This window comes from Lonchura striata, chromosome 20, assembly GCF_050655825.1.
Source record: "Lonchura striata isolate lonStrDom1 chromosome 20, ASM5065582v1, whole genome shotgun sequence".
NCBI lineage: Eukaryota > Metazoa > Chordata > Aves > Passeriformes > Estrildidae > Lonchura > Lonchura striata.
The window spans coordinates 8,753,943-8,773,069 of record NC_140722.1 but is presented as its reverse complement, the minus strand read 5'-3'; the positions used below and the strand labels follow the sequence as shown (position 1 = coordinate 8,773,069).

At 55.1% G+C, this 19,127-nt stretch overlaps 1 protein-coding gene across 1 annotated transcript; it reads right to left on the bottom strand.

The window, feature by feature from the left end:
* Positions 1-612: 612 nt before the first annotated feature.
* Positions 613-17,349, bottom strand: STK35 (serine/threonine kinase 35). The gene is made up of 3 exons (XM_021527399.4): positions 16,926-17,349; positions 10,949-11,696; positions 613-4,745 (listed from the first exon to the last, which is right to left on the bottom strand). Exons 1-2 carry the CDS (start codon positions 17,332-17,334, stop codon positions 10,984-10,986), a joined length of 1,122 nt encoding a protein of 373 aa, XP_021383074.3. The 5' UTR covers positions 17,335-17,349; the 3' UTR covers positions 613-4,745; positions 10,949-10,983.
* Between the last annotated feature and the right edge of the window lie 1,778 nt (positions 17,350-19,127).

Genomic DNA, 19,127 nt, shown 5'->3' with positions numbered 1-19,127 from the left:
GTGGAGAGCAATTGTGGCGCTGGAGGCTCCCAGCTGCTGTGACCGGCTTGGTCACCTGGGATTCGGGGCAGAGGATCTGTGCAAAGGGAGAAAATTATTGTGGCTACTCAAATAGCAGTTCTGCTGGCTCTTTCCCTTGTGGGGTTTGCAGGCACCCCCAGAGCAGGCAGCCAGCTGGGTGAGGGGCTGCTGGTCCTTTCTGGCTCCTGAACCACAGGGTTGCCAACTTGTGGCCAGAGGAGGGGGAAGGGGCAGGATAAGGAGGTGTTTCTGTAGGGGCAAGAGGCCAAGCTTGCCTGTCCCAGTAATCACAATGTCCTACTTGGTGTCTGCATCTAGAATGGGGTTAATCCTAATCCAGGGCAAGGATAAAGGGCCACAAGTGCCTCATGAGCCACATTCTGGTTGGCAGTGGCCAGGGTGCCTTGGTTTGGTGCCCTAAGCCCCGAGGTCAGTCCAGCTAGCCCAGTTCCAGCTCAGGCTTAGCTGGACCTGCATTCCAGGATGGAGCCAGAGCTGCTTTAGGGCCTTGGTCTGCCCACTGCTGCCAGGGACACCCTTTCAACCCCACTGCTGCCAGCACAGCAAAGGACAAACACACAAGAGCTCATGTTTCAAGTTGTTTGTGGCTTTTCAACCCCATCAAATAGCTTTATTCACACAAACGTCCCTTAATTTACAAAGCCTCTGCCATTCATACACATCAGGGGATCCACAGTGTTCAAAAAACTTAAATAGAATGTTTCATACTAACCCAAGGAAACCAAGTACAAAAAATATTTATATAAAGTTGTTCACACATAGGTCCTAGATAACCAGCTTCTGTGCAAAAAAAAAAAAAAAAGAAAAATACAGACTCATTTACTAATATTATCTTTAGTTTGGAGTCTGGGTTTAAGCCTTCTGCTCTTGCTAACTCAGGACAGGAGCTGTGGGGAGCCAGGAGAGCCCTCAGCAGGGCAGGGGCAGCCATGAGCCCCTGTCCTGGGGCTCACACAGAACTCCTCTGGTGTGGTAGGGAAGCAGCTCACCCTGCAAAGCTGCTGTTTTCTGCTGGGTGAGTGAGCTCAAGGTCCATGCTGGCCTGGGCAGCTGCTGGCAACAGGCACCAGGCTGGGAACACCAGGCACTCATGTGTGGCCCCTGTGAGCTCTTCCAGCAGCCTAGACACCCTCAGGGCTAAAAGCATTTGGGCAGGCTGCAGAGAAATGATCTGGCAGATCACAGCTGGAAGAGAGCAGCTCCCTGCACTTCCCTTCCAGCTACACCCACCAGACACCCTGCCCTGAAGTGCAAAATGCTTCTGGACATGAAGGGCCCACATGGATGTGCCTGTGGCCAGCTGAGGAGCACAGGAGCCACTGGCACAACTCCTCCCACGCCAGTGGCACAAGCATTGGCTGCCCCCCGGTGCAAAGGAAATGGGGGCTCTGCTTTCCCAATGCTGCCCTGGCTGATGGGATGGGGGCTGTGAGGAGTGGAGCACTGAGCTCTGCTCACCCATCCCATGCCAGCATTGCCAAAAAGGGGGACCAGGAGCACCCTTGCCCCAGGCAGCTGTAGTGTGAGGCTTGGGCAGCACAGGCCTGGGGTAAGGAAGGAAAGGAGCAGCATGTTTCCCTGTTCTGACCTGCAGAAAGCCCAGGGAAACAAACCCCAGTGTGTGCCTGCAGCAGCTCCCCTGTGATGCTTGGCAGGCTTAAACCCAGACTCATACTGCATATGGAGGAGACAGACACTGCACACAACGGAGGATTTCCACGACGATGGTAACACTTGTTTTACATCTTATTGCTCCAGAAAGGCTCTGGGAGCCTGTGATATGTGAAGGAGCTGGGTCCTGAGGAGTAAAGGAAGACCACAGGGGTAACTCTTATCTGTCACTAGCACTGCTGAACTTCAAACACAGCAGCAAGGGGATATAGGGGAGCTAATCTAACCCCACTAGGCTACAGCTCCACCTCTGCTTTCCTCCCCATGGACCAAAGCTGGCTGGGAGATCCCCGTGACACCTGCATGATGCCGGTGGTGTCAGCCTTGCTGCAGGCTGGTGCAGATAACACAGTTCCCAATCCTCCTGAGGCTTGGCTTGTTCCCCCCACCCACCCCACATCCCTCTTGTAAACAGCAAAATCAGAAGTAAACAGTTTCATACAATCACTCCCCTGGCATGGGCACCATCTGGGGCCACACGAGCCCAGAGGGTTCTGCAAGGGTGGCTTGGCTCCCCCCATACTAACCAGCTACCCCCAGCACCTGGATGCTCAGCATCACTGCAGCCAGGAAGAGACAGACAGCATGGCCCTGAGCTGGGAAATGGGCCACAGGCCTGGTGCTGCTTTCTTAAACTTGGATTTTCCCAGCAGTACATCCTAGTGCCAAACATCCACAGCAGAGGAAGAAGTTTGGCCTTCAGGGGCTGGGCAGGTGAGGCCCAAAAGACCCACCTGGGAAGAGAAGCCTAAACATTCTCCATCTCACAGCATATGCAGGTTTGAGCTGTTCCCTGTTCCCATATTGTTCTAGAGGGAGTGCTGGTCTGGGCCAAAGTAACTGAAGGAGAGATGTGGGGAGCTGTAAACACAAGGCAGGTTCCTATATAGTCCAGGGAGTTGAGCACAAACAGCAGCAAAATCAGAGAAATGCTTTTGAAATGACAAACTACCCAGGGAAACATCCACATTGGCCAAAGGCTAGCAGCCCTAGGACTCCTCCTTGGAAGTGTTTGCTAAATCCTAAGTAAGGCACTACGGTCTAGCTCACTAACATCAAGCTGCTTGAAAAACACATCTGCAATGCAAAAGCTGAGGTGGAGACGTGTGGTTTGAAGATGGCCTGAAACAGCAGTGGACCAAGAGGGCTGACCCTCCCAGGGCCTGCTGGACTCACTCCTGTCCTGAGAAGAACAGGGCAATCCACTGACTGCCTTCCAGCTTCACCTCCTGCCCTCTCACTGCACCAGTTCAGGCCAGGCTTCGGTTAGAACAGTCCTAACAGTCATGAGCAAAGGCTCTGCCAGGTGGAGGAAGGATGGTCCAGTGATCAGGGCACTAACACTGCACTTGGGAGCTAAATGGTTCACTCTCCCCTTCCTGTGGGATGCAGCACAGGAAGCTGCAGGAAACCCACCCAGCTGCAGCTCACAGGAGCATACCTAGGGACAAACACAAGCACAGTGTGAGAACAAGGGTTTGGCAGTGCATTTGTGCTGTCCAAACCGTCACAAGTCACAGACAGGCAGTTTGGAGCCTCCTGGTCCTCCTTAGAAGGACCAGGCCTTCCAGCAGCCACAGCTTTAGCTTTGTGTCCTGGAAAAGATGGAAGAGAAGAAACCCCTCCTTCCTTTCCCTGCTCTGCCTGAGCCCACCTGAATCTCCTCCATTTCCGTTCATTCCTGTGAGGTCAGTGTAGTACACTGAGGAGAGACATGGAGGTGCTGCCAGTTAGGAACCTTCCAGTGATGGCAGAGGAAGGTTGCCAGGGATGAGGGGACCAGAGGGACCCTTCTCCTGCTTGTGACCATGGCTAGCTCCAGACTGAGCACCCTGACAGCTCAGCAGTGATGCTGGGTCAGACCAGACCACATCCCAAACCACTACTGGTGATTTCACCTGCAGAGAAACATTTTAGGTGGTTCAGAAGCTGCAGGGTGGAGAAGAGGTGGTGCTTTACATTGCATTTACAGTGAGCAAAGTCTAAAGATCATCAACACAGGGCAGCCCTGGAACAGGAGTTTTGCTTTATATATAGGCAAGGAGTTTTAAGTGCTCAGCCTGAGGTTCCAATTCTCCTGACCTGAACTATACTTGTAACCCATTGTGAACAGCAGCATTGCCTTTTGCTTCCTGGAGATCATTAGCTAGCAGGGAAAAGTGTCCTGTGGGAGGCTAAAATCCAGCCCATGACCAATTAAGGCCAAACCTCCTTCTCTCCATAGCATTGTTCCTATCGACTGAAGTTTGGCATTAAATGGATCAGAGCAGTGGACTGCTTTCTGTTTCTCTTGTACTTAGATGATGTCAACCTGAAAATGTACTCAGCAGCTCCTCAGTTCCCTCTGTATAGAAAGACAGTAACAAAGATGATCATGAAATCCAGCTTGGGAAGACCTGCTTTGCCAAATGGCTTTCCAGCTTGTTTATCCTACTCTATCCTAATGGCAGCTGCTCACAAGCCAGGGCAGCACCACCTATTCAGGAGCTGCCTGGCTATGAAGTTACTTAGCTGCTTCAACATGTGGTCCAAGAGACTCATTTTTCCTAAAGCACTGCACTCCCAATGCAAACCTAGCCATCACTTTGTTCCCATTTTCCCTAGGCAAAATCAATACCTTTGAACCCAAAAACTGTGCCCAGCTGGACTCTGAGCTGGTGCCTGGCAGCACACCTCACCATCAGGCTGCAGATTCCCACTTCCTTACAGAACCACATTCCTAGAAACACCTACTGAGTCAAACAGCAGCACAGGAGACATGGGGAGGGCTGGACAAGGGCAGCTCTGCTCTCTGGATCTTGTTTCAAAGTCTCATGAGTGTGACAGCTGCCAGCTTGTGTTCTTCCACAGGCCCCTGCAGCCCCCTCCCACACCCCCACAACACCCCTTCCCAACATAAAAAAGTAACACCAAACATTTCACATTGCCGGAGATCCTGTAGACCAGGGATCTTCTGTATCATCATCTTCCCTTATCTTTGACTTCCTTGCTGCATGTAAATAATGGAGGTTATGGGTCCCTGGTAAACAAATCTGCAAGAAAAAAATAAGAGAGGAGAAAGGGAAGTCAGGTTTGTCAGTGGTTTGTCTCAGTTACTGCACTGTGACTGCAGGCATTGGCTCCTGGATGGAAGGAGTGTAGGACACTGCTCCTACCACCTGCCCACTTATCCCAGTTAGCCCAAAACAAGTGCTGTCACATCTCTCTACTGCCCAGTGCTTTTGCTGTTGATCCAGATAGGAACTGGGCTCAGTTTACAGTCAGTTTTTTCCCAGAAGGACTCAGACAGCAGTGCATGGAGCACACTGCCAAGGACAGCACACATCCAGCTGCCCCAGGCCGGGGGCTGAGCTGGGACACGCTGGCTGGGGCCGAGCATCTCCTCACACCCCCACTCCACACAGCTCCCTGCAGTCACAGTCCTGCTGGAACAAGGACAAGTGCTCCCACAGCAGAGCCTGGCCTTGAGAGTCCATGTGACATGTCTGTGAGTGCTGGCTCCCTGCACTCCACCAGGAAAGGTGGAACAAGCTGCAACCCCAGAGAAGCCCTGCACCACTCGCCTGCTGCGTCAGCAGCAGCTCAGGCATTGTAAGTGGCTCTGCAAAAGGTGAGTAAAATCCAGGTTGGTGCAACTGGAAGCAGAGCAGGAGAGGTTTGGTGGGTAAAATCCAAGTTGATGGAACTGGAAGCAGAGAATGAGAGGTTTACAGCTCAGCCCACAAGGATGCTCAGTGCCAGGGATTTTAGAGTTTAGAGTTAGATTTGCTGCACCAATCCCTGCTTTGGCTGAAGCCTCAACAGACAGCAACCCCCATGGTTCCTGTAGCAGCAGAGGTCCTGCACCCATTCATCCACAGCCCTGGCACCCTCCTGTCCTCCAAGCTCAGGGACATGGGAATGCTCAACTCTGTACATAAGCCACCAGTGTTTTCCACACAGTTTTTCTGCAACCCAGAAAATTCCCTGTCGACAGCAGAAGAACAGCACACCTACATACACATGATGTCATGTCTGTACTGAAAATACATCCTTTAGGATGTCCCAAACTCAAGGAGGCACCAGCAGAGCTGAGTGCAGTGGTTGTGCTGGGAAGCAGTGGGGTGGTCCATAGGCTCTAAATGCAGACAGTTAGCTGGAAAAATATGTGGGGGATGGATTTAGCTCCTCCATTCAGCAGGAGCAGGTCCCACCCCACCAGGGATGGGCGAGAGGCTCTGCAGAGACACCAAAGGAGCAGTGGGAAAGACCCGCTGCAGAAAGAAATGATACTGCCCAGCAAATTACTGCAATACCTAAGCCCTAAGAAATCTCATTAAAGAAATCCCTGTCTGAGGAACACATTTCTAAAGGACAAGGCTGCTCAGAGCAGAAGGCAAGGTCATGGGCACTCCTTTCCAGGAGAGGTTAACCAAAGGGATGCCACTTTTGCAGGCTGCCATCAGAATAAAGCCTTTCTGTTTGAGGAGGCGAGAGGCACACAGACATCGGGTCAGGGCAAACACACAAGAATCCTTCTGGAAGGTTGCTCCTATGATGCAGCTTCGTTAGCAAGTAGGGCATGGTTTCTGTTTGTGCTTCCCTGGAGCAGGAACATTATCAGGGAAGGTGCTTGCTTGAGCAGCCCTGAGCTCACTGCTCTGAGACAGGAGAGCTCACCCTGCTGACGCACGTTTTTGCAGGGGCTTGTTCAAGAGCTTTTAATCCCTCCACTGATGCCACTTAGAGTTCTAATCAGCTCGAATGTTCATTTGGCATCAGCAGGATGTGAACCAGCAGCCCATGCAGCCCTCACCCAGCACACAAGATGACACCAATGTGTGGGTCACACAGAGGGGCAGTGGGGTCTGCACGTCAGAGAGGACTCGGTGCAGAGGAGGGAGAGATAACCCAGCAGCTCCTCGTGTTAACCATGTCATCTGCCCCTGTGTGGGAACACAGAGTGTGAGGGAAGGGAGCTGAGTGCCTGATTTATCTCCTGAGCTTTCCATCATGCTCTGTACCTATACTTGTGATGCGTTCCTTGGGTGCATCCTTAAATCCAACTGCAGTGACCTCTCCCAGAAGGCAAAGCAGGGGTGACAGTGAGCAAACACAAACACCAATACAATTGGCCAGAGGCAACATGGTCCATGGTCCAGGTCACTCTCAGGGCTTCATTTTACTCCAAGTAGAATCAACACTGCCCATAAGGATGTCACCACTCTGTGGGGTTGCCCCTGTGATGCTGCATTCACTGCTATGAAGAGGAACTGATCTTGCTATTACTGTCCTGTGGCTTTTGTCCATGCCAAGATCCACAAAACAACAGTGAAAACTGTCCAAAGTCAAAACCAAGATTGCTTTAGGAATGAAATTGCTGTCCTTTAACAGGCCAGAGAGTAAAGCTTGACCTGAGTGATACTAACCAAGACCTAACTTGATGCAGCACTCCCTGCTCGCTGACATCTTTCAGAGCTGCTGTTGTGTCCCTGATCCCTGTCCTTCCTTCAGCTCTGAAATTCCACAGGGCAGCAGCTTATCAGCAGTGCTGGGGGTGGTTGGGCACAGCACCAGAGAGCTCTGGCCAGGGTAGACACCATCATGCAGGATGAGCAGAAAAGCTTGTTCAGCATCAGATCCTGGTTGTAAAAAGAGCAGAACAATGCAAATACAAACAGCCACTTTCAGCTGAAACTGGAATAATCAAACCCAGTGACAGAGGAGTGCTGGAGAAAACCAGACTGGCTGCAGCTATTGAACACCTTCCTGGTCACAACAGCCCCTGAGATGCTGCAGCCTGCACAGATTCATCTTAATTATCCACCCAAAATCAGACCAACTGTCTTATCCACGGTGAAAATGTCATGGAATACAAGTCTACCAGAACAAGCTGCCTCTACACCGATCACAACCATTGTAGTTTGATGTCCTGTGTGAATCAAACCTACCAAGTTTCTTAAACACATGTCAGTGGCGGGTGATGCTGTACTCGCCCTTTGTATCTCCGTGGCCAAGGTCCCTGTGTCACTACAGGGAGCAGCAAAAGGCCACACTGCCACTGTACCTTTTCCTCTACAACCTCCCTAGGGGTTGCATAAAGCCACCCCATCAGAGCATCCCACCAGAGCAGCATCTCTGGGAGGCCCCTGACCATCCCTAGGGAATTGGAGGGAAACTACAAAAATGACATAGAATGAAAGATGTTCACATTGCAGGAAAAGAGAATCATTCCAGCTTTCCAGGACTGGCAAGGAAGGCTGAAACACTCCCCAGTGGGCAGGGCAGTTAGTGCTGGGCTATCACAGAAAGAGACCCATCAGCAGATACCCAGCACAACCCAGCCACTTCCTAATTGTACTATAAAGGCTTTTGTCCTCTTTGCCCAAAAGGCAGCTTTTGCCAACAACTCTAGAGAGCTGTAGATAAACTTGGCTTTATCTAAACATTTGCAGAAGGTAGGGAAGAAGTGTTAAAATTAAAAAGAGAATACCTTTGTTTCTCCCACAGAAATGCTGCCCACCTCCACTGAAACTATTTGCACCAGTGCCACTAGCAGTGGGAAAAGCAAGGAGATAATGAGTTATCTCCACCTCAGGCAGCCCAGTGTCCAGCATAAACCAAGCCAAAAACACTTTTCTGTCCGAGAACTGACATTTCCTACCTGCATTTTGGAAGGGTAACAGAGCATGAAGCTCTCAGGTGTGCACAGCATCTATGGCAGAACTAAAGCTGAAGCTGCTGAGACACAAAGTGAAATCTGAAGAGGTCAGTGGCATAGGAAAGAATAAGCAAAAATCCAATTCCCTGGTCAGGGAGGGTTACAGGTTTTCAGGTTATGACATGAACCAAGGCTAAGCAGGTCTGAACTGTCCTGGGGAAGAACCTGCTGCAAGACCCAGCAGAGCAAAGCGACACACCAGTGCCACAAATAAGTTGGAAGAGGTTACGTGAGTTTCTCGGTCAACTAAAATTACCTGAGAGCAGAATTCAGGTCCTGCTCTAAATCCCATTTTAAGCTTCTCAAGCAGGTTTCCAATTTAAGATTTACATTTAATAGCAACCAGAAGGCTGATTTAAATACACAAGTACACCAGGAAGACCATACAGTAAAGTGCACCAAATATTGTGGCTGCCCCACGAGTGAGGCGGAGGGATCCTCTGGGTTTGCAGGGAACATATGGCAGGTGCTGGGCTCTATCTGGGCCAAGCAACCATGTGCCAGGCTGGGTTATGTAAGAGCATCCCTGGCTGCTGCAGCTGTGTCATGATGGAGCCATCGGTGCAGACTCATGGATGGAGTGGGAGGGGGGCTGCAGAAGGCAGCTGGGTTTGAGCAAACAGCCGCGGGGTAGGACTGTCCCCTCGGTGTTTGTTATCCCTTCATGTACTATTCCGCAGAACTGCGCAGGATGAATTTCCCCCCGAGGGCAGGGGCTGGTTGCATAACGCAGCAGCATCGTGTCAGCACAGAGCCAGCGCAGATGGCAGAGCCCGGCCTGACCCTCCACGTGCCGGCAGAGCTGCTCCCACAGCCCCACGCCTCGCCCCGGGGCACAGGGCAGGGTGTGTGCTCTTGCCCCGGGGCTGGAGCACACCCATCTGAAGGGCTCACATTTCCAGATTCATTCCCCCACCCTCATCCCCAGCCCACACTTGCACTGGGACCAGTATCCAGCCCCAGGCAGCAGTGCTTGAACCAGTTACTCGCATTTGAGATGGGCGTTAAATATTTTGTGATGGAAGAGTGCGGAGGGGATGGTCTGTGAACCAGTTTGGACAAACCAACAGAGAAGAACAAGACCCACCCAATGGGTCTTTTAATTTCCATCCCTGTTTCTCTACATACAGCACAGAGTGTACCTGGGCACACAGAGGTGGGGGGTCAGGCACCACAGCGTTTTCCATAAGCTCAGAAATCCTCAGGTGGCAGCAATGAGGGGTTTTAGCAAAACCTGCCAAAATACCTCCACCTTCCCCACCACCTGCTGCTGGGGGCTTGCTCTCAGAGCTGGACAAGCACACAGCCATCAGCTGAGAGCTGGTGAGTGCTGGGCAGGGACACGATTTCCTCCCTCTTTACACTCTTGCATCCATGGTCAGCTCCAGTCCAGCTGGCTGTGTGTGGTTTTGGGGTGAGGGGAGGGCTGGTGATGCCAGCACCTGACACAGCCAGGCTGTCAAAGATCTCCTGGGACCAGAAATGGGCAGGCAGCTCTGCAGGAGCCTGAGAAAGGATGTGGGCTGGAAAGATGTCAACCTCACCCCTGGTAATCTGTAATTCTTCAGTTTCATTGAAATGTTTGGCTGGGAGAATCCTTAGTAACAGCTTCTGTTTACAGGCAAGCTTTGCCATGTAGGCAACACCTCCCAGTCCTTCTGTGTCACTGGTGAGTGACACTGCCAGCTACACCACATCCCTGGGGTCCTTCCAGACCATGTGTGACCACCCAGGCCTCAGGATCAGGACCTCTGAGCTTGAGGCTGTTTAGCAGGGGGGGAGAAGGGAGGGGACTCTGGACAGAGCTGAGCTCAATCTGAGCAGAGCTGTTTTTAAGCTTCCTTCCTGAGTAGACACAGGTCTACAAACACAGATGCTGGAGACCAGAGCATCTCCTGGTTTTGGGCCACTATCGTTCACACCAAAGGGAAGTCCTGCCTTTAATAGGGAAATGAAACAGAGCCACAAGATGGACCCACATGCCTGGTAGGTGAAAGCAAAGAGTTCTGTGCCAAGGCAGATGTGCCACTTGGTGCCTACTCTCTGAGCCAGCTGGGCCCCGAGGTGTCCTGTCCAAGTGTCACAGGGGAGGGGGATGGTGCTAGACAGGGAGCTCCAGCACAGACTGTGGAAATTACATCACACAGCAGAGGAGGCAGAACTGGCAGACCCCTCCCTGACCCTGAGAGAGAGATGTCACCAAACTTTAGATCAAGTGCTTGCAGGTGTCTCTGCTGAGCCCCAGCCTGTCTCAGCCACCAGCCAGGAGGACCTCTGAGGAGCAAGGCTCCTGCCCAGCACTTCCAGCTCCACTGGGCCCTTGGGCAGTGACAGGATGTGCAGCTGCTAATTCTATTTCTCACCTCTACTTTATTTTTGCTGTAGAATAGGTGAAAACAACCTCAGAAGCAGGGCTCTGATGAGTCACTACAGAAATAGCTCTAAGAACATAAAAGGCTCCTTTGTGTCACTACAAAGTGCACTATTGGGCCAGTACAGCCGACAGAAATAAGACAAAAAATGTGCATCACTTACCCAGCTGCAAAGCACAGTGGTGCTCTGCCCTGAATTTAAGCAGCACATGTAACCTGGTCCATTCTGGTTTCAAGCTCAAAGGCATCAGGTCGATCCTGTGGGTTAGCAGCCAACATGTCTTTCAAGAGCTGCTTGATCCCCTCAGACATGGAAGTCCTGCGTTTCTGAGGGATGTGCAGCTCCATCTTTGGGTTTTCTAGCAGCGCTTCCCCAACGGGCACAATCTCAGACCCCTGCTTGATGTAAGTCCCCAGCAGCTCCTTCTTGGTCTCGGCATCAATGAAAGTGATCCTCTCAATCATGGCCCAGATGATGATGCCGAGGGCGAAGATGTCAGCCTTGGCAGTGTAGTGTCCCTCCCACACCTCGGGTGCCATGTAGAAATCAGAGCCACAGGCCGAGGACAGCCAGTACTTGTTCACATTCACATTTTTGTTCTCATGCCCACCCTCCTTGCCCCGAGCAGTCAGGCCAGCACAGACCTTGCTCAGCCCGAAGTCAGCCACCTTGAGCACAGGAGTGCCAGATTTCTCAGTTATCAGGATGTTGTCTGGCTTCAGGTCCCTGTGGACAATGTGGTTCTTGTGCAGGAAGGCAATGGCACTGGTCAGCTGCAGCATGAAGCTCTTGTTGGTGGCAGGGTCGGGCCTTCGGGACAGCACGTACTGGTTGAGGTCTCCCCCTTCGCAGAACTCCATGACGAACCACAGGTAGCAAGGCTCCTCTGCATAGCCCAGGATCCTCTCACCTGACCAAAAGGGATAAAAGAATGGGTTTTTCAGACACATTTCAAAGTCCACACTAACCCAGGATGGCTGAGGAACAGGTCTGGCTTATGTGGATAGTAAAAGTTTTGGGAATGTGACTGGGAGCTATTGCACTGCAAGGCACCACTGGTGTGGCTTCAAGTGCTTTGGGATCCTGTTGAGCAGGACACACCAGCACTGTGTTTATCCAAACCCACTGCTGGGAATCAGCTCAGGGACTTCCTCCCAGCAAAGTGCAGAGAACACATCTTCCTCAGTCCTACCAGCAGGCCATTCTCCCCAGGCTCTGACAGCTAAAGCAGCAGAGGTTAAAAGCACAATTAGCAGTGAGTCTACAGGAAAAATAAAATCACTTCTGTGAATGCCTCCTCTCCCACCTAAGCTCTGCTGCAGGAGGCAAAGGCTAGGTTGTTCCACACACTTTACTGGAGCTGGAATAAATCACAGCCCCTAACACTGTGCCAGCACAGTCTTGCCAAGAGTGGCCACCCCAGCGTCCAAGCCCTATGGCCTCTGGGTCTTCCTATACCAAAATTGTGCATTTAAGGACTGCATTTGTGCTGAGGAAACTCTGCCACTTCGTCCAGCTTTCATTAAGTGCCAACAAGTCTTTAATGAAAGGAAATTGGAGGTCTATGCTGCAAACAATGTTTGCTGAGTGTAATGTCAGCCACACTTGTGACTGTAGTACTCCTACTACTCAGTATTACACCTCAAACAGCTTCTTCCTTCACCAGACATCAAACTGAGCTCCTCAAGCTCAGAGCATCTCAGGCTTTACTCCATAAAACTCCTGCCTAAGGAAGAACTCTCTTGCACATCAATTAGATGCATGAAGAACACAATAGCATAATATCAGCTAATGGGGCCAAGTCTGCCACTAGTGCTCCCCAGAGATGCCAGGATGCCTCAGGGAGTATTGGCAACAGACCCATCCCCATTAGCTCATGCCAGGAATGCAAACCCCAGGGTTAGACCCCAAGTCTCCTCCAGAGAGCACCCAGGTGACTGGCAGAGCCCACACACACCAGCAGAGCATCATTTTGCTCTAGAAATTGATTTTCTTCTCCTCAAGCACCATAAGAGAGAAGCTGGAGGACACCACTTACCTCTGCCACAGCTAAAAAAGTCCCACAGCTGAACTCAAGTGTTTTTGAAAGCAGTTAAATAACTCCACCCATTTGACAAAGTTGGGTTTTGTTTGAGCAAAGCCCTAGAGAGCATCTGGGAAAGCAAGAAACTTCCAGCAGCAGGTAAAGCCAAGGACTACCAGGGACACCCAGCCCTGGGCTGCACTGGTCAGCAGTCAGTGTGGGTGGGAATATTGGTTATTTGCACAAACAGTCTGTATCCATGGCTACTGCTATGGAAATTGAAATCTGCACAACAGAAGGATTTGGCTGCACCTCCCCATCCTCAGCAATTTTTTGCTGAGATTAAGTCTGAAGGTTAGATCTAGGGGATGAAAGAACAGGGTGGAGTTACACAGGGCACTGGATGCACTTCCATGAAAGCCCAAAGACCTGCTGGGAGCAGCACAGGACAGCTTGGCTCTGGAGACCAAAATGCTGACCAGGAAAGGCAACTTCTCTGGTGCAAGCCACCTTTGGCATGAGAGCATGGGAGCTGAAGAAGAGTCTGCTTGTCCTGGGAACAGAGACCCTGGCACAGCCAGGACAGCCTCAGCTCACACAGCTGCCACCACTTTGATTTGTTAAATCCCAGGGACATCACAGCAGGACACAGGGTTTGGCTTTCCTGCTCCCCTCTGCAGCCATACAGCCCCAACACGGAGCAGGAGTGTCTGTCTCTTCTCTGCCAGGAACCAAACCATGACAGGGAGCACGGCAGAGCCCCACATCCCTCACACACAGACAGGTGAGAGCATCCACACAGCACTGCTGGCAGCCCCTTCCCACAGGAAGTGGCTCAAACACTGACTCAGCAGCAGCCAGGACCTGTTAGCTCTGACAAGACAAGGTTTGTTTTTTTGACAAGACAAGGTTTGTTTTTTAGCATAAGGAAGGCTCTGATTTAAAACTTGGCCCTTGAACCTCAGCAAACACATGAAAAATGATGGGGATCCAGCAGTTGCTGTGAGCACCAGGCACTTCGCTTTGGGTGGAGCATTGTGAGTAGAGACTTAAGCCAAAAGTAATATTTCCTCATTTTCTTTCTATAATCTGAAAGTGTTTTAGTTGTTAAATCATCTTCCTGCTTTCAAAACAAACAGCTTTAAACATAAAGAGCTGGCAAGACGCTCCCTAAAGATGAGATGTTAGCAAACTGAAGACAAGCAGTCAAAAGCTGAGGAGATGCCAATGACAGGCTGGACCTGTTCTCTATCACCAAGCCAGCATCCCCATGTGCTCCCTGCCCAAACACAGCATGGCATACACTCGCACTCCATCTTTCCAGCAGCACACACACACCTCCCCTCCACCCCCCTGGGGAGCTCATTAACAGCATGCTAATTTGCTTAGCTTCACAGGGGAAATAAAAATCCTGCGAGAGCAGAAGCAGCATCCCAGTGCCCACAAACACATGTAACCTCTGACTCCCTCTGTGCAAGGAGGCTGCACCAGAGAGATAGGAGCTGGCAGCACGGAATTCCAGGCAGTTGGAATGATGACAACACACACAGGTGATGCCAGGGCAGCCCATGAGTGAGGCTGAGTGCTGGTGGTAGGTTGATGGCCCCACAGATGACATGGGAGGAACAGGAATCAACACCTTATACCTGTTCACTTAAGGCAGCTCCGTCACTGCTCTATGCTAGGAACAAAAGAGGGGCATGTGATGTGCACAAGCACTGGAGGTGCTCCTGTGACAGGGCTCAGGTGCCTCTCTTCCAGCTCAGTGCCGAGCTTCCACCTTCCTTTTCACATCCTGCCCCTAAATTTAATTACTCCACACCTCGTTAAAATGATGAAGGTTCAGGCTCTGTGCCGTAGCCGAGACCAAAGCCCGCCTGCTATCCCGGCAGTCTCGCTCCCGGTTCAGAAAGTCTCAGATTAATCCTCGCCATGTCTGAGCCCCAGCACGTTGGCACAGCATCTGCGCTGGCCCGTAAATAGCCCAGCTGCGGTCGTGCAGAATGGCACGGCAGCACAGCTCCACGGCCACCGCTCTGCTGCCGCCAGGGAAGGAGAGCAGGAGACCTGCAGGGCTCATCCAGCTCCAGCTTCTTGTTTTGAAAATATTTATCCACCTCCACCAGCCCCAAGGCTCGGGAAGGCAGCGAGCACAGGCTGCCTGGCACAACACAGCCCCGAGGGCAGCCGGGCAGATGGAAAAGAGAATTTGCTCTAGCTTGGTTTTGGGAGCCCAGCTCTGCTCCCCTCTGAGGGGTGGCCATAGGACCAGGGCAGGCAAAGCCCTCCCCACTGCTGGGAGTTCAGGAGGCTCAATGCCCCCCAGAGATGGGTCTCCTTCCCCACCTGGAGATGGGGCATCTCCAGCTACCCAAGAGCATTCCCCCAAGCCAAGCCTCCTCAGGGCACAGAACATGTCAGAGGAGGCAGGACCCCCTATTCCTGCTACAGCTGGACACACCCAAAGGGAAGAGCTGGCTGCTCTCCCAGGGAGCTGTGTGCCCTGGCTGTACAGGAATTTGGACACTGCCCTTCTCAGGGAGCCTCCCTTGGGTGGTTGTGTGAAGGAAGAGCAGGAGCTGGGATGCACAGAGAGGCCAGGCACGTCTGGACATGTCCACTCACCAGGGACACAGAGGGTGACAGGCAAGGCAGGGACAGTCAGAGCCAGAGGTTTGCTCAGAGGATGGATCCCAGGAGTTCTTCATGAACTCTTTGCCTGGCACAGGGTCTGGGGGCTGAGGGAGACAGAGCACCCCAAGGAGCTGACAGGAATCCTGGCATACAAGTTTGGGGAGATCAGCTCTGCTCACAGCAGGCTGGGAGGCACAGGGGCATCAAGGGCACAGGGCTCCTGTATTTTTCCACATCTTTTTCCACACTGGCAAAGCTGGGTCTGACAAGCAGCCAAGGGAGGAGAGGGAGGGAGCATTTCGGAGATATCACCATCGCAACTATCGATTGTGACAGGAGAAGGTGACCCCCAACAGCCCCATAATGCTGCTGAGGGTCCCCAGAGGAAAATGAGGGTATCAGCCCAGGCTACAGCATTAGTGCTTCCAGGGCTGTTCCCACAGAGCCAGCAGTTGGTGGGACATGGGGACAGTGAGATATTTAGCTGTAACAGGCTGCAGATGGGACAGTACACTGGGCAGAGAGGGGAAGATGTCCCCTTGCTGTGACTGGGGCACAGGCTATGACGGTCCCCAAGGGGATGTGTGTGGGCTGTGGCACAGGCCAGGGCAGCAGATGGAGCCTCAGGATCTGGGGGGTAAGGGAAGACAAGTCAGTGCTGGACAGGGCTCCAGCACACAGGGATGTCCCCCAGGGGCTAGGTTTGAGGCTGGAGGTGGCAACAGGGTCCCTCAGGACTGGGGGCAGGACCGCAGGGCACATGGAGGGACTCCACTGGCACTGCTGCAAGACATGGGTGGGACTTAGGGAATGGTTCTTGGGAGCATCACACAGGAAAGGGAGAGTGGAGGGGATGGCACAGCATGGGGGGATAGAATCCAGAACATGGGTCCCTCAGGTGTGTTCAGGGTGAGTGGCAGCAAAGAGACCCTGTTGGGGAGCCCTGCAGGGACAGGACAGAGATGGGTAATGGGAACAAGCCTAGAGCAGATACCCCAGAGAGGACCCCAAGAGTGCAGGGCTGATGGGTGCTCAGGGGCACAGTGGGGAGAGCCCAGGGGCAGTTGAACAGGAAAAGCAGTGAGTCAGGGTGGGAGGAAGGGCATTGTGAGAGCTGAGGGAAGCTTTGGGTGCTCTTAAGCACAGGCAATACCCAGGAAGGGTTTGAGCAATAGCGTGATGGGGAGCAAGGGAGGGCAGCAGCAGTGTCTGAGGTGGAAGGTTGTCCACGGAGAAAGGAGAAACAAAACCAGGATGTCCTGCATGGGGCACCCCAGCTCCAGGGGTCTCACCTGGGAAGGGAGCAGGAGGATCTGGGCGTGGGGGGCACTGATGGGTGGCAGCCCCAGGTGCTCAGGGGCGGGGATGGGTGGCACGGGGGGCAGGGACGGGGCCGCTGGAGGCCGCGGGTGCGGAGGGCAGCCGGGGGGCGGCCCGGGAGGGCGCGGGGCCGTGCCGGGGGTGCCCCGGGGGTGCCGGTACCTTTGAGGGAGGTCTCGACGAGGCGCAGGTAGAGCTGGCTGCGCTTGTTGCCGTGGCTCATGCGCTGCCCCAGGCCGTGCCGCTGCAGGACGCACTCCTCGAAGCGCACCACGTTGGGGTGCTGCCGCCGGAGGCTCGTCAGGGCCCAGAACTCGGCCAGCGCCAGCTCCACGTTCTCGGGAGCGTCGCAGCGGATCCGCTTCACCGCCAGCCGGGCGCCGCTGCGGCCCGACACCGCCTCGTACACCACGCCGTAGGCGCCGCGGCCGATCTCGGCCAGCAGGCTGTACCGCGGGCCGCCGCCGCCGCCGCCGATGCCCGGCCCCGCCGCCGCCGCCGCCATGGCCCCGCGCCGAGCCGCCCGCCGCCGCCGCGCCGTCCTTTGTGTCCCGCGGCGGCCGCCGTCCATGGCCCCCCCCGCCCCGCGTGCCGGGCAGCGCCGCGCGGGCGAGGGGGCACGCGCCGATGCCGCGGCCGCGCCGCGGGGCGGAAAAGCGCGCGCTGCCGGCCCGTTTAAGCGCTCGGCCAATCGCGGCCGCGCGGGCCGAACCACCGCGGCGCCGGGGGGGGCCGGCGGCCGCCGCGACCGGGCTCGGCCTGTCCTCGGTGCCGGCCGCGTACTCGGAAAGGGAGGCCTGGGTTTCCCGCCCCGGCCGCGGTAGCCGGGTCGCGGCGCCGCCAGCGCGGCTCGGCGCGGCCGGGGCTCAGCGCGGCGGCAGGCCCTTCCCGCTCCCCCGCCACGGTGGTACGCGCCGCGCCGGTGTAAACAGGGCGGTCGCGGCAGCCCCGGCGCCGCCGCGGGGCTCCCCCCGTTCCCCTTCCCCCCGTCCCTCCCGGTGCGGCCCGGGGAAGGCGCTGCGGGCTCGGGCTCGGCCCGCGGGGCTCACCTGGGGCGCGGCGGCGGCTCCGGGCCGGGCGCTGCGCGGCGGCGTGTGAATGGGCGGGGTGGGGGAACGGCGACGGCGGCGGCGGCGGCGGTGGGATAAGAGCGTGGCCGCGCGCCCTGACGTAACCCCTTATGTAACGGCGGGGGGGTGACCCGCCCCCGCCAGCCCCCTCCCCCCGCCCCGGGAGGGCGGGATGCCCCGGGATGGGTTGGGGGGAGCGGTGCACCGGCCGTGCGGTACAGGGGTCCGGGGGCACCGGGAGGGCTGTGTGTGATGATGCCGCCAGGGGAGTGATGCTCCGGGACACGGGGCACCGGGGAGGGGGGGCGGTGCACACATTATAGGTGATGACCCGGCGGGGAGGTGATTCCCCGGAGAGGGGGTGGTGGCCCGGGACTCAATAAATCCTGGGCTCCCGGTAAATCCCCGGGACGCGCTGCGCCGCCGGTAGTGCGCCGTGCTGGGTGTTCGGCGGGCTGGAGCTGTGCAGCTGCACCGGGAGGGGCGGGTGCGCGGCTCGGGGCCGGTTTCACAGCTCCGGCAGCATTCGGGGGCCCCTCCCGGGCACCACGGTCATCCCGACGGTTCGACCCCACTGCCGGGGATCACCGGGGACTTTCCAGTTGGAAGTTCCCGGGAAAGGGGCTGCGATCCCGAGAGGATCCCTGCGGGCCGGGACCGAGGTTTTTGGGGGCACCCCAGGGTGGCGTGGAGCGGCTTGGCACCCACTGGGTGTCCGTTTGGTGGGACGGGCACGACAAAAGCGGGACCCGGCGACTGCCCGCGGGGACCCCGAGGGGCGGCGAGGGCTGGGGGGAGACCGCGGGGCTGCAGTGTGTCCCTCCGGGGTGGCCGTGTCCCCGCGGGGCTGAATCTTGGCTGGTTTGGTGGCATTTCTCCTGCGAGCAGTTGGGGTGAACCACAGAGGTCCATGAACCACGCACCATCCCGAAATTGCTTTTCACTCCCCGGGCCGTGGGCATCACGCTTATCCGTCCACTCCGGGCTGCCCGGATGTCTCATCCTGTTCCTGACGCTGCTGGCAGCCCCCTGGGCTCGGGGTTTTGCACGCTGCCGTCTCGCTCCTCGTGGATTTGGGGAGGGAATGGCGATCCGACCCTGCAAAATGTACTTTTCTAGCCGCCTCTCCCGTGTTTTCCTGCCCCCCGCGCGGTGCCGTTGGCAGCGGGCACTGCGGCCGGTCAAAGACAGCGTCTTCAGCGCAGGTTCACGGAGGAACTCTCAAAATTCCGTTTTCTTGACCCACTGCTGAGCCATGTGCCGCTGCCGTCACGCAGCCCCAGCGGCTCTCGGC

Coding starts and splice junctions, on each gene's coding strand:
- STK35 (XM_021527399.4), bottom strand. CDS start 17,334: ATGGACGGCGGCCGCCGCGGGACACAAAGGACGGCGCGGCGGCGGCGG. Junction 11,697..16,925: donor CGTCGAGACCTCCCTCAAAG/GTACCGGCACCC, acceptor CCTTTTGGTCAG/GTGAGAGGATCCTGGGCTAT.